The sequence below is a fragment of the Limanda limanda genome, chromosome 17, assembly GCF_963576545.1.
Source record: "Limanda limanda chromosome 17, fLimLim1.1, whole genome shotgun sequence".
NCBI classification, from domain to species: Eukaryota; Metazoa; Chordata; class Actinopteri; order Pleuronectiformes; family Pleuronectidae; genus Limanda; species Limanda limanda.
Genome location: NC_083652.1, coordinates 18426699 through 18441567, shown reverse-complemented (window position 1 = coordinate 18441567; position 14869 = coordinate 18426699). Strand labels below are relative to the sequence as shown.

At 42.6% G+C, this 14869-nt stretch overlaps 1 protein-coding gene across 1 annotated transcript in view; it reads right to left on the bottom strand.

The window, feature by feature from the left end:
* Positions 1-3337: 3337 nt before the first annotated feature.
* Positions 3338-14869, bottom strand: part of fam20ca (FAM20C golgi associated secretory pathway kinase a) — a 34860-nt gene continuing 23328 nt past the window's right edge. The window contains exons 4-10 of the mRNA XM_061089713.1: positions 9961-10053; positions 7226-7341; positions 6441-6621; positions 6200-6309; positions 6023-6104; positions 5436-5495; positions 3338-5176 (exon numbers count right to left, since the gene is read on the bottom strand). Of these exons, the coding sequence (XP_060945696.1) occupies positions 4918-5176; positions 5436-5495; positions 6023-6104; positions 6200-6309; positions 6441-6621; positions 7226-7341; positions 9961-10053 (901 nt within the window). The 3' untranslated portion in view covers positions 3338-4917. The remainder of the gene's footprint in view (positions 5177-5435; positions 5496-6022; positions 6105-6199; positions 6310-6440; positions 6622-7225; positions 7342-9960; positions 10054-14869) is intronic.

Sequence of the window (14869 nt, the reverse complement as noted above, 5' to 3'; positions counted from 1 at the left end):
ATACAGGAAATTGCCTTGGTGTGGATGGTGCACATAAATAACAATCAGACATTAAACAACTATATATATATATATAAATATATATAAAACAATATAAAACGAAACAATACATACAGTGAGAGAGTTATGGGCTCATACAGTGCTAAGGTGCAGAGATTTTCTGGAATAGGCGGTGACCGTTAATATTCATTAACAAAGAAAACAGCTGTGTGTGTGTGTTGTTATGTGTAAAAGTAACTCTGGTGACAAGTGGTTAACTTTAAACTAAGTTAACCTCTTAGTAATTTGAAAGTGAACCTCAAGTGGCTCATAGCACCTTTGGGATTTTGTCTTACTTGTGGCTCCCAAAACTATTTTGCTGTGTGGGGAAGAAATGCAGATGAGAGGCAGACACATCGGCCTTCACCTTATTTCCTGCACATTTGAGGTCAAGGTACCAAAATAAACGTGCTGGTGCGTATTCGACAGTTTGGAGATCAGCAGCACCAGATGCAGGGAGGCTGTGCACAAGTCGTTATCTCGCCCGTTCTGTGAGCCACAGTGTAACTTTCCGCTCTGGGACGCGTGTGTTTTGATCACTGCGGATCTGAGTGAGGCGGGATTGTTGCCTACAGCGCTGACATCAATTGAGACGGACAGGGGTTAAAACCGACTGCATGTGAAGAAGCACTTGAAAGCTCCTCTCATCTCAGCTCGCCATACGCTGTGACGCGTGCACACACACAGACACACACACTCCAGCCTGTTTGTGTGTAGGCCTACAGCCTGTGGGCGTGTGCGTGAGGGTACATGGTGTTTTCCACCCAAATATATATTAGTGCGAGAAGTCTGTTGTAGCCTATAACATTATTATTATATAAAGCATCTGTAAGAATATTTCACTGAAATTATATAATGAATGTGATGATTCTCTATTGTAAACAACACAGACGTCTTGTTTGATGTGCAGCTTTATCTCTCATCTCTCGGCTGTGACGTCGTCGTCCAGAGGTTTCAAGAAATGTTTACGTCAACTCAGGAATAATTCAAGTTCACTGGTGGAGGTGTGTGTGGGGGAGGTGTAGGGGTCAGGGTCGCCGAGGACTCAACCACACACACACACACGCACACAGACACACGCACACAAACACACACACCTTGGGATCAGTGGGAGGCTGGGCTGGAACGGGGGTCGCTCTCTTGTTGCCATAGAGACGGGGAGGAGGACAGCGGTGTTGGATACTGTTACTAGGCAGGAGAGGCTGCCACTGAAGGAGGTGAGAGTAGGGTGGTGGTCTGCTGTGGAGGGTATCAACAACGTCAGGGCTGAGTGGGAGTGACTAGACGAGACCGTTCCTGCTTGGACTATTTCAATCCGTTGGAATAAAAAACAATTCTCAGTTTGGTTCAGAAATGACAGTTGGAAGAAAAGGGAAAAACAAAAAAGTTGATTAAATCAGTACGCGGCCACATCTGACTAATCAGAGCAAATATGTATTTTTTTTACAAATTGCGTTATAATTATGTTATATATCCCTTTTTATCAAATCACCCAATCAATGTTTCGGTGTAATGCACAATCTAGGTCACTACTTTGAGGTACACCAACTTCTTCACATGTGCTTTTTCCCTCTCAGTCCTTAAATAGAGGTGAGAGTCATAATAGGTGGAGCCAGGACATGACTTGAAAAATCAGCTCATCACTCTAATCAACCTTAACTCGGGACGAGATGCGTCATCTCCTCAACAGAGATGTTTACCTCTCAAACGTGACCGTCAGGGATCGAGCGCCACCTGGTGCCTTGTACCCAAAACTGCTTCTTGTGCTCGAGCCCCACAGTCATAGATGTGGTTCACTTGCGCCCTCTCCTGGGGAAAAATCAGTATGACCATCTTCACTCTGCACCAGAAATAATAAATGCAGCCTTTAAAAAGTTGTTTACTGGTGTCGCAGTGATGATTAAAGGGAAGCGTTCTCATATCTGTGTCTGTGTCATAAATCATAAATAGATGAAAAGAAAAAGCTTCTCTGCCGAATGATATAAATAAAGTTTATCCATAAATAAACCACACAACGACCTCATTGTTTTGACTTGCTTCTTCAACTCCTGCAGACCCCTTCCACTCGCTCCCTGATGCCACAAATGGTCCCACTGTCCGTAGTTACTGGCACCAACAGTCCCATTGTGACCCTCCAGCACCATGGACAGCGCCCTGGTAGCTGTGGATAGGCTGCTGTATCACTTCAGCACCACGGACAGCGCCGTGAGCTGTTTAAATGTATCTTGAGCGATGCTAAGCTAAAACTCTGGTGGAGAACGAGTGCAGTTTCCCGTAAACATTTGGATAACACGTTTAGAGACTAAGGCTGTCAGGGATGTAAAGTAGCAGTTGCAGCCAAGTACATTTCAAACTTTTCTATTTTTCAAAAACGACACAAATTATATCAAAATGTAAAGTTCTATGGTAAATGGAAAGTTTTTATATATTCACATAGTGATATCATATGCTGGGCCTTTTCTATCACTAACCATTCACACACAGGGGAAATTTGGGGTTCAGAATCTTTCCCAAGGACACTTCTTAATGCAGACTGGAGGAGCATGGGATCCAATCACTGATCTTCTGGCTAGTGAACGACCCGCTCTACCTCTTGAGCCACAGCCTTATTATTCATTATTCTTGGCATAATTCACACCTGCAATTTTAAACATTAACTTTGGCTTTTTCGACCTACATTAAAAAAGAGAATCAGTGAGGATAAGAAGATATGACAGGCAGACTGGCAGCAAAGGGCCCTTGCACAGGCTGATTTGCAAATCAGTTGTGCCGAATAGAATTCAGTCTTTGCCTCAGGAATAAAAGATGAGAGGAAGTGAATATTTGAATGCTACGACAACAAATAAACATCGGCTTAACATGCAAAGTGCAGTTTGTGTAGGAGTGCATGCAGAGTCTGACTCACCCTTGGAAGACATTTACCTTTGGATGTGCTCTGTGTGATGATGTTTGAGATGAGAAACCTTATTCCTAACCTGTTGTGTTATCACAGTGTGCAGATATAAGCCTCTGAAATGGGGATCTAAGAAAGTCCAGGTTTTGACTTATTTCCCCATATATCAGTTCCAGCTTTGTCTTTTACTGCTCAGAGACATATTGTAGTAATTCACGTATAAGATATTGTTTGCGTGCTGTTCAGGGAGTTACCTGTTAAGTCCATGCTGGAGGCTGGGTGTTCTCATGTGTTCTTTTAAGGCGAGTGTCACAGATGTAAAATATTTCTTCTGCATTGTTATTCGTCAGAGGAGGCCCATAGGCCGACAACCGCCCACCCACACACACAGAGTTATTTCCTCACTTTTGTTTTTATTGCACACTTTAATCATTTAGTAAACAGATCTTCACAGTAACAATGCAATAGCAGAAAACAGAAGCGAATCACTGTGCGGTGCAGGTTGTCAGGTCTTCAAACTATTTATAGGTATTTACACTGCGAATATGAAAACTGTTCCCGAGGTTATCCCTGTGGTGGGACGAGGCTTTTGAACCCCTCCATCAACCCCCGAGCAGGCTTGAGTCCAGCTCCCAGGCTCGACACTGTCTGTAGCTCTGTGAATCCTGTCCGTACTGCCAACCCAAAAAACATTCAAGTACTCCATTTCTGTCATTGCACAGGTACCGGGTTAGCCAATACACAGGACCCTTGGTGGAAACTGAAAATTGCACTGGCACCACTTCTACAACTTAATGTCCCAAATCTAAACTGCTTAGTGTTCTATCTAAAAATAACAAAACCCAATTTAACCCAATTTAAATAATATCCAAATGCTAAATATTTCCTCTATAGTTTCCTATAAAGCAACTTGAATCAAACCCATAACCAACAATTAATTAATCCACTTTCAGTCCTTGTAACGCACCAATAAATAGTCATTTGGACATGAAATCTCATAAAATGAAACAACATACAAACTGTAACATTTTGCCTTGAATAATCTATAAAATTATACCCAACAGTACTAAATGTTTGAGGCCTGCAGGTAAGAAAGGTTGTGCATTCAAATGAACTGACATAGCATCTAAAGACCACTAACCAGCCCATCAGTGTGGGCTCCATTCTTCACATGTAAGAGTGTTTTTTGGCTTGTAAAATGATATTTTAGTGTCGTGCTGTTTGTACTGCATCTATGTGCAAGCTCAACTTGCAGGAGAGGTGAAAACGAAAAAAAAAGGGGATACAAAATTGGAATAAGGCAAAATGATGGTACTGCTTGAACAGTGAGAAGAATACTCCTATTTATGCTGTTCAGAAATATAGAGACATTAAAAAGTCCAAGTCTGTGCCAAGACAAAAAAATAGATAAAGAAAACCCACCTTTAAAAACCCTTTTTCCCTAGTTTGTTTTTGTACTCGGCCTTAACTTCTCCTCTTGATGAAGTTTACAGTAGGAGGTGAAAACTATCCTTTCTGACATGTTTTAAAACAAAATTATAACCGGAACCTTCGTGATAACAGATAAAGCTTATTATCTGGCCATAAGATGCCCAGTCAGTGTAATTTCTCATTTGGTTATGCACTGACATAATAAACACATAAAAACAAGCTGGTACCCTCATATTCAAAACAAACAGGACAAAATCTGAACACAGCAGTGGCTCCTGTGCGCTTTATACAACATCTGATCAAAGAAAAATACATCTGTATCTAACAAATACAAAGCCTCCGTGTGAGCACAGTCTTCCATTGTGTCTGTGGACAGTTTCTCCCACAAACACAAGTTTCCATAGAGGCAATGATGGCAAGTCTTGGAATTCACTGAATTCAGCTTGATATCAGAGGAGGGATTTTTGGTCCAATCCCATTGGTCAGACAGCCACAGACCACCGCGGCACATTGTCCATTGTGTCACTGGCGGTCACTCTTGAGCAACGGCCTCACTACCTGTGGCCTCGGCTCCTGCGCGTGGCCGTGTCCCCGACTAAATCCTCCTCCACCACGTTAACGGAACCCTCTTTGTCTATGCAGCCCGCGAGGACCTGCAGCACCAGCCGGAGCCTGCGGTCCATGGCCTGGAGGTGAGGCTGGATGAGGACAGGCGACAGTTGGTCACGCAGCAGAGACTCCTCCATCAGGGAGCTGAGCTGGTGCTCCTCCTTGGCCAGCAGCTGGAGACGCTGGTAGGTGGACTTCCTCACCCTGGAAACATGAGAGAGAGGATAACTGAGCGATTGACCTCACACATCAGGATAATAAGTGTTGGCTGCACATATTCTAAAAACAAGAAGTAATAGTTTTCAAATTTATGAATTTTATGCTGATCCACCTTGATGGATTTTGCTTAGATGGTTCTTAAGTTATCTCCCCTTTAGATTTAGATGTTTCTTCTGTCTGAAAGGCCTCAGCTTGACATAGCTTATCTCCGAAGGCCATGAAAATACTTTGAAAAGTCACAAACCTGCAGCACTGGCTGAGGGGCACCAGGATGGACAGCTCATCGTGGGAGTGTTTTCCAAACCTACAAGGGGGGGAAATAAAAAAAACACAGGTTTTATCAACAGAAGCACTCCATGCCAAACTTTGCTTTTAAAACAACTATTCAAACTTTTACGGCTGAAGTTTCTGGGATGTATTTCTTCTAAATCCTCAGAAAGTGAGAAATATTTTAAGTGAGCAGATTGATTTCAATTTCAAGATTCCAGTGGATCAAACATTTAACAGCTACTAATACAGAAACTTATAGAAGTATAATTTAAGTTTATATTATAATATAACTAGGGCTGGGCAAGTTAACTCGTTTTAATCGAGTTAACTCATCACTCGATTGTTTATCCGCCAATTATTTTCTTTTTTCCTGTTCTGCAGCAGTCAGCAACAGACTTTCACAAAATAAAAGCCTGACTTTCACAATAAAACAATAAATTATCAAACCTGAGTTAATGCGAGATAAAATAATTAATCGAGTTAACTCATCACTTGAGTTAACTCGATTGAAACAAGTTAACTTGCCCAGCCCTAAATATAACAGCTGATTGATGTCTTTACCCTCTTCCGTTGTCGAGGTGAATAATGAAAGTGTCATTTCCAAACTTCTCAAAAGTTTCATAATGATGACGATCCATATTACCTGCACAAAGAGAGAGTGCATAAGTAAGTTATTATTCATTAAAAGAGACCCATTCATTTTCTTTTTTAATATTAATAAAAAAAATGTTCACGTACCCATTAAGAAGTCAAAGATGGTCATGTCCATGATGTCCAGCAGTCGAGTGCCACGGTCATACGGTGGCGTCTGCTTCACCTCGTCACAGTAATCTGGGTCCACCTCCCACCTGGGAACATGTCAAAGATATGTTTAAGATGATAAGATGATTATATGTAGATTCATGGAAAAGAAGCACAGACCAATCAACGTCACTGCTGACAGATTTGTGAATGTGCTTCACTAGTGTCGCTCCCTTACTCTGCTTTCTTGCGTTTGTGGTAGGAGCGTCTCCAGGGGTTTCTCCATGTCTTGCGTTTGGCCAGGTTCAGGTCCGGCAGGAAGGCCGCCAGCGAGCCTTCGATCTGGTCCGGTTTCCCGCACAGAGCGTGCTCAGTGGAGCAGTAGTAAGAGCATTCGCCGTAGAAGCAGACGTTGTTGGCTGAGGGGAGAAAAAAAGCAAACACACTGGTTTTGAATGGTGTGAAATGAGTAAATAATGTGTCTGAATGAGAAAGTGAATAACAAAACAACAGATATGAAGGAAATGAGTAGACGGTGAAAACACCAGGATGGGGATGTTTTCCTCATCGCAGATTCAGAGGGAGGGAAGAGAACCTGGTCATCTGTCATCATCACATCAGACGGACCAAACTGCTCAAAGCATTTCATTTGCATTTTACATTTTGTTTCTGTTAATTGTTTAATCAATGAATCGTAAAAATCATCATGTTTTTTACGTAGAAGTATTTTGTATAGCATAAATTGATTTGACTTCAAAGCGCCACCCTGTGGTAACTTTTAGCTTTCGCTTTATTTGTTGTCATACATGCCAGATTCTTGACATTTTCATTGCTCTGAAAAAAGGACCAGGATGTTCAAAGATCCCCCCCCCACACACATAGTTCACTTTGTACATTAGCCAGTTTGCCTAAATCAGTCGTGTCTCAGAAGTGAAGCCAGTGAGATACGTTTGTTTCAGTAGGATGAAAACAACAAGAAGCTACGAGCCTGTGCTAAACTGCTGAGGCGGGCGGAGTCACTACCTGGTGAGATGAAGAAGGTTCTCCACAGCTTCTTGTCGCGTGTCACATCTCTGATCTCTCTTGTCATGTTGACAAGTCGTCCCGCCACCGGGGGCACTCTTCGGAAGTCAAGGATCCTAAAGAGAGAGAGAGAGAGAGAGGCAGAGATACATTTGTATTACATTGTATTTTAAACACATTCATCAGGCTTTTTAAATGGATCTTTAAATGTGTAATTAAAACTATTTATCTGAAGCTGTGCTGTTTGCCATGACATCAATGTCGCCATAGTAACAGATGGAAAGATCAACTCCAAATTTTACTGTCTTTTCAACTTTACTTTCTTGTAAATAGATGCAGCATCTTCAGCCTCTTTGTGGCTCGGGGGGTTCAGCGTGTCGTCCAATAACCTGACATTCGATGGCCTGATCCCAAGCTGAACTCCAAAACGCAAAACTGCCCCTCACAGTTGTGTCAACAGTGTGTGAATGTTGTGTGATAGAAAAAGGGTGAAAAATGTGTGCATGAATGGATGAATGGGACTTGTAATATATAATATAGAAAGTACTGGAAAAGTGCTTCATAAAAACACTTCATTCCAAATCATCATTAAGTTCGTTATTTGCGTGTGTCCATTTGAGCCTAAACAGAAACAACCTGAAGAAAAAGTTCAACATCAGGATCCTTTTCCTCGCAGAAGAGCAAAATTCTGTGATTTCCCATCAAACTTGTCGGCACAGAACTTGATCCGTACGGTTTCATCTCACGAGATATATAAATAATTCATTAACTCTACAGTGCTTTGTGTCCGACTATGTCATTGGCATCAAGAGCAGCATTTACTGGCATTCACCATCTGCTTATGAGCAAAACAAGGACGTTCTGTCTCAACATTGCGTTAAAATACAGACCAATACACAACTTTATGAACCACATCCACTTAATCCCGATCTAATCCTCCGCTTATAGTCAGTTGGTAGAGAAGGTTCATTCTACTCGGTTCTGTGTCCTCTCTCTTTTCTGCCTGCATCTCTCTCTCTCTTTCATTCTGTCCTTATGCTCCTATGTCAGAACACAATTCCTATTCAGCCCCTGATTAAACTGTCCCAGTGTATGTTTTCTGTCCAAATGAGCCCGACCAGTTGGAGACCAGAACTAAGCCTCCTGGGAGCCGGCAGACACACAGACAGACTGGCTGGGGGCAACAGAGTTGGCGAAACCTTAGCCTACAGAGGACAGCATTCAGGAGCTGAAAACTGCACTGTCATGTTGAGCCCCGGTGACAAAGGGGCACCTGTGAGTGCGTCTACGTGTGTTTGTGTGTGAGAGAGAGAACACTGAAGTGTCTATTTGTGTGCACACCCTCGTGTCGCAAGGAGTTCACAATAAAGAACAGTGATTTGTACGTAATCCTGGAAAACAGGATGTTACCTCTTAAGTTAAAATTCAGGACTTTTAAGTGCATTTTTATCAGAACTGCCTGGAATTAGAAATTGAGTTACATCAAGTTTTAGCCACGAGAAACATCGTGTGGTGCATGCAAACTAGGGTTGCAAAATTCCGGGAATATTCAAAGTTTGGAAACTTTTCATGGGAATTAACGGGAATTAACGGGAATATACGGGAATTAACGGGAATAAACTGGAAATGTTGGAGGTAATTTATACTAACTGTATTTACCTTGTCATGTACAGACATAAATATAAACATTTTGTTTTGTCCTGAAGAAACTTTGGGCACTTGACTATATGCTTCTGCATTGTTGTGTCATTCTTAACATGGTTTTTGCACAGTATTTGCAAATGTACACAGCCTTTCCTTCTACATTGGATGGGGGTAATTGTCTCCACACATGAGAGAGTGCACGTGGCATTGTTCTGTAGATAAGATGAGAAAAAAGTTTGTAAAAAAACGCTAATGTTATGCCAGAGATATAAATAGTTAGCCAAACAATTGGAATCGTCTGTAAACATATTTTACAATTGATGGATAAATGCATTCCATACAGCTTTAAAATAGAGTTTTGAATGATGTTTTAATTGCTCAGCGTTAAATTTGCGTATTTTTTTTTTTTTTTTCAAAATTCCCAAAATTCCCGAGCTAAACTTCCCATGGAAATCTGCCCCTTTGCAACCCTAATGCAAACTCAAAACAAACTGCTCTTTAGGGGTATTACAGGCACCTCCTTCTGCTCTAAAATACTACTGGTGGTAATGGTGTGCCTCATGGCTTCCTGTTTGGCTCCATTTGTTTTTCTGCCCACACATACCACTGACCTCAGCAAACAGAGTGTGTACGTGTGAAGTACAATTACTATGCTCTCAGCAGACCTTGATATGACCTGCAGTCCATTTATCATCCTCCCCCAGAATCCCAAACCATCAAGTACTACGCTTCTTAGTATTCCTCACTTGTTTTTTTTTAACTCGTCCTTAGAGTAAAAGGATCATGTGAAAATCATTATACTCAGCAGCAAGTGGAGGAGATGTTCCCAGCTCTCTGTGTATTAGGTAATCCCTCGCGTATTTATAATCCTATTCAAATTTTCACAGCTTAAGTCTATTATGGCACACCTCCAGTTTATAATGGGGTTAAAGTGTCGCTGTCTGTGTGAACGAGCACGTCGGGCGTGACCCGTCATTCTTCCCGTGAAGGATGAATTAAAAACGCAAAAACAGATGAGTCAACGAGAGATCTCTATGTTTTGGAGAGAGAGAGGGGGGGGCTTGGGATTAGAAAAAGTTGGTGAAACTCACCTGTCCAAGTGGAAAGCAGCGACCTCAGCGTTGTGCCTCTCGAAGTCGGAGAAGTAGAAGAAGTCTGGAGGCGTTTCCTGCTCCCGGGTCTGCCTGAAAGACCAAGAAAACAACGAACATCAGCAGGAAACTTTTTGTATCTCTTTCTTTTCCATGTTTTCTTTGTATATACACGCTGGACAAAGGATCTTTGTATACCGATCTGTGTTGTAATGAACCCGTATTTCCAAGTAAGGAAAATGATTCACCCCTGTGCATAGAAATGAGAAATTCAGTCGCCTGTCATCACATGTTCAGAAGGTTCTTCAAGGGGAACAATATGGAATTATGAGTTCAAAGCCTTAAGGGTTTCTGTATTCATATTCCTCTAAAACTGAAAGTTAATTCAAGCTGAGGACTGTAATATGACCTGGTTGAAAATGTGAATTCATCAAAGTGCTGGAGCTCTGTCATTGTATCAGATCCCCTCTTCAATACTCAAGCAACTCAAAACAAAACCTCCATAAATTTACCTCTATTTCTCAAATCAGATGTGTTTGATTTCAGGTTTGAGACATTTCTGCTCCCGTCTGATCAGATCTCCTCAGTTCTCATCAGAGTTTTGTTCCCTGCAGCGTGAAACTCATCCCAGCTTCTCTTTCTAGGACACGAGCTGACGCATGAGGCCAAAGCCTGCTTGGACAAGGCAGCTGAGGGGGAAGCTGGATGAGATTTCTTTTTTCTCTCTTGCTCACATGCTGCTGTTCCTCCCACCAAACACACGCCAACACACACAGACAAACACACACAGACAAACACACACAGCCAGACACACACAGCCAGACATCCAGGAGATGTGAATGTGCCAACCAAGCCATGGATCTGAGTCAGGGGGCCGCTCGAAGCCTCTTTGGTCTCTCTCTCTCTCTCTCTCTTCCTGTCTGGCAGAGGGATTTTATCTCTCCACATTCACACGTTTGTTTCCTCTTTCTCACACTCGCATAACGACCTGCTATAACTGTCCTACTCGCACAAAGTCAGCTAAACATGGAAACACATACACACATACACACACACGCTCCAACCTGCTGCCATATCCCCTCCCTCTCTGCCCTCCTTTACCCTCCCTCCCCTCCTCCACTCCATTAGCGTGGATTGGACTCCAGTGTGTAGCGGTGCATTAGTTTCCTCTCCCCCTCCTCTTCTCGCCCTTCTCCCTTTTTTTTCTTTAAGAGTCAAACCACAGACAAAAGAAAAAAACCTCCCCTCCTCTTCTTTTACATGTCAGAGAAACCGCCACTCGCAGGCAAATCAATTGCTGCCTTTGTGATCCTGTCTTTCCCACACAGGATGAGGAGGAGGGGACTTATTGCAGGTTTCTTTTCACTTTCAGGGGCAGGGGGATCAAAGCTTCCATGTGGACAGAGAGTGGAATTAAAGGTGATCTTATGAGCCCGAGCACTTAAAGCACCTGTGACGTTATAATTCAAATTTGCTGCGATCAAGGTGCCTTTGTGTGTGTGGATCATCAGGAATAAAAGTGACAAAAAGAAGCAGTTTTAACAATGAGAACATTTTCTCTTTAAATTGTGAGTTGTACACAATAACAGGTTCCACTTCATTAAAGTACACTGCATGGATAGATAGCAAAAGAGAGAGAGACAGTCTGAAATTGAAGGTTCTGTCTCTCTGCATAAAACAAAGCTTCCTTGACTTCAGTCAGTTTCTATAATGATGTATTTACTCAGTATTTTGTCCTAGTATTTATTTAGTTGACCATACATGAATTTAACCCTAACTTCCCTTTCCACTAAGCAAAAGATGTAACATAAACCTGATTGACAGGCATTACGAGCCTTGGTTGCCATGGTCACCAGGATGTAAAATGCAATTTCCTGTCTGGGAGGAAGCTCCTTAGAATTTTGAATGAAGGTAATAGCAGGTTTGTGATGTGAAAAGCTCCAACACATGCACGGATGCACACACACAAACACGCTATGAAATTTCCCCTCACAGTTGCGAACACACAAACACACACACACACACAGACACACACACACAGACACACACACACACACACACACACACACACACACACACACACACACACACACACACACACCTCCTTTATCAGTGAGTGTCCTTGATAATAAAACCTCCTTTATCTGAAGCAGCGTGTGATCAGGCTACAGCAAACATACTGTTCAGCAGAATGTGTGTGTGTGTGTGTGTGTGTGTGTGTGCATGAAGTCATTAAACTGAACTGCATGCCTATGTGGACCCAGTTTGCGCTGACTTGGCAGATTTAATGCTTTTTCATGAGCTTAGACCTGCACAGTGGAGGGTTATATTGGAGAAAGATGGGAAAGGGAGGGAGGAGGAGGGGGGGCACCACAACAGCTGTGGCCCAGACTCATGAATGTACACTCCTCTTTTATTTCTTTCTATCTCTCTCTCTCTCTCCTCTCACACACGCACGTGCACTCTCACAGAGCCAGAATAACGGTACATGTCGCTCACAGAGAGAGGGCAGTAGAGACAAACCCGCCGAGAGAAAATCTAGGTGCTAAACGCCTCCGTTTCACCCTTTGGAAATGAAGTTAATGAGAGCAAATTGTCAGCTCTCGTCACACGTGCACGCTGAATGAAGACGGTGTGTGTGTCTCCCAGACATGTGCTGAGGGTTTAGGGGGTAAGATGGCAGGCATTATGCAGAAAAGCTGCAGGTGAAAAATGGAACGAAAAGAAAACGTAACAGCTCCCACCGAGTTAGTTATTTAATGAGAGAGACGGAAAGAGAGAGAGAGAGAGAGAGAGAGAGAGAGAGAGAGAGAGAGAGAGAGAGAGAGAGAGAGAGAGAGAGAGAGAGAGAGAGAGATGCAGAGACACAACACACGGGAAATGTCATCTATTGGTAATACACAGCAGATTTTTGGCCCCCCACTGACAGGAGTCTTTGTTCCTGTCTGTCCCTCTGTCATGTGTGTGTGTGTGTGTGTGTGTGTGTGTGTGTGTGTGTGTGTGTGTGTTTTAGGGAACTAGGTTTGTTGGTTGGTCTGTATGTTTGTTTGATGGCTAGCAAGATTACAAGATAACAACTGAACCGAATCTGTGAAACCAGGAATCTTTTTCACTTTCTTTAACATCGCGACATCATTGACAAAGACGGTAACATCACATCCACAAAGACACTGAACAACGTATTAGAGTTGTCAGAAAAATCTTCATGTTCACAGTCAAGAACTATAATTCCGATGACTCTGATTTGACATGAATGAGGCATTAGCGTAGCGCGCTCATCTAGTCAATCATAACAAGTCGCAGACCTGCAATTAATCCCATTAACCATGTAAATGCATGTGACTAACAAGACAGAGTGTCGTCAACTGTGCTCTAACGTGTCCTTTGGGCTTCACTCGTTCAGAGCCGAGCAAGTCACATTTACTGAGGCCGATGACATTGGCCCCACGCGTAAAAAGTCTTATGATTACAAGAGGGGAATAACAAGAGAATATATTTGCATGTAGGTTTCTGTTCCTGGAAATCTGGGTTGGCATGAGGGGAACGAGAGAAAAGGAGAAAATCCAAGAGTATTGGATCCTCCTTTGTATTTTCTAACCTGATTTGATTCACCAGTTCTGCTTCCATGCAGCTAAATGAAATCACTTCTCACCAGCCTCATCCTACTTAGCGCCAATTATCAAGCATGAGGTTTCTCCCCCTTTCCTTTCTTTTTCCACCTATATCTGAATCAATCCCTTCCCACATTATGCGCTTCTCTTCCCGAATCAATTTTTCCCATCGACCACCTGTTTGTTTTATTTTTTATTCTCACAACTTTTTTTCCACCATTTCACAAAGACAAAGGACTGTGAACTGTTTTCCCTCCTCTCCACACTGTTCACTATTTCTTTTCAGAAGACCTTTGAAGCGTTTTTGGTGTGTATAAGTTGTTTTGGAGGAATGTGAGTGATCAGTGTGATATATTCAGGACACTCATGGCTTAATGGCACTTTGGGAAATACTCGAAGCACCTCTCGAGGTGACAGACAAGTGGACCAGATAAAAGATCGGGGGATAAAAACCACTTCAGCCTGATGCTTTGTTTCAGAGGGTGCTTGTCTGTCACCAGCACTACATGCAGAAGTATCAGAGAAATCACAGGCAATGACTGTCAAGGCTGCTGTGTGTGTGTGTGTGCACGCTTGTATTTACATCTGAAATCACTAGCACTGTGTGAGTATCTAAGCAGTTTGTGTGTATTTCCTGACTCGGTCTGCCTAATTCTCTTTATTTTCCCACATGCACTCCAGCCCCTTTGCTTCCTCCAGCGTCGGTATCGGAGAGGGATCTGAGAACTGGCCCAGGGCCCTAAGGTAGTTGACTAGATTGAATTTCAAATCAATGTTACACAAGTTGTGTTCTAGTCTCAGCTATTTCAACGCAGTGTGAGAGACTGGAAGGAACAGCAGCCTATTTGCATGTGTGGGAAGCTGCATGGGCGGTATTATCATAAGAATTCTGGTAATAAGACTTGACTCGAAGAGGGACGGTTGGCCTGAGTCGGTGCTTCAGTTTTCGGAGTTGTTAGAGACGGTTGAGGTGGGAGAGAAGTGCAGTGAATATGAAGACGGTGCAGCACTGTCAATGATCATCTTTCTGCTGCATGAAATATTCAGTACGTGCAAGTTTAGAGGTGTAGATGTCTATTGATTGATCCCTTATCAGGGCAGGGTGCCCCGGGGAGTCGTGTTGTTACATTAATGATGTGCATTAAAAGATATGAGAGCGGCTCATGATATTATAGAGGCAGTTTCACTCTGAGGGTAATACATTATACATTAAACACTGGAAGAAGAAACTGTTCATTATATACTGTGCAAAAAGGCATAACTTCAATTCAGTGTTTCTCACCAACACAGTTAGTTCA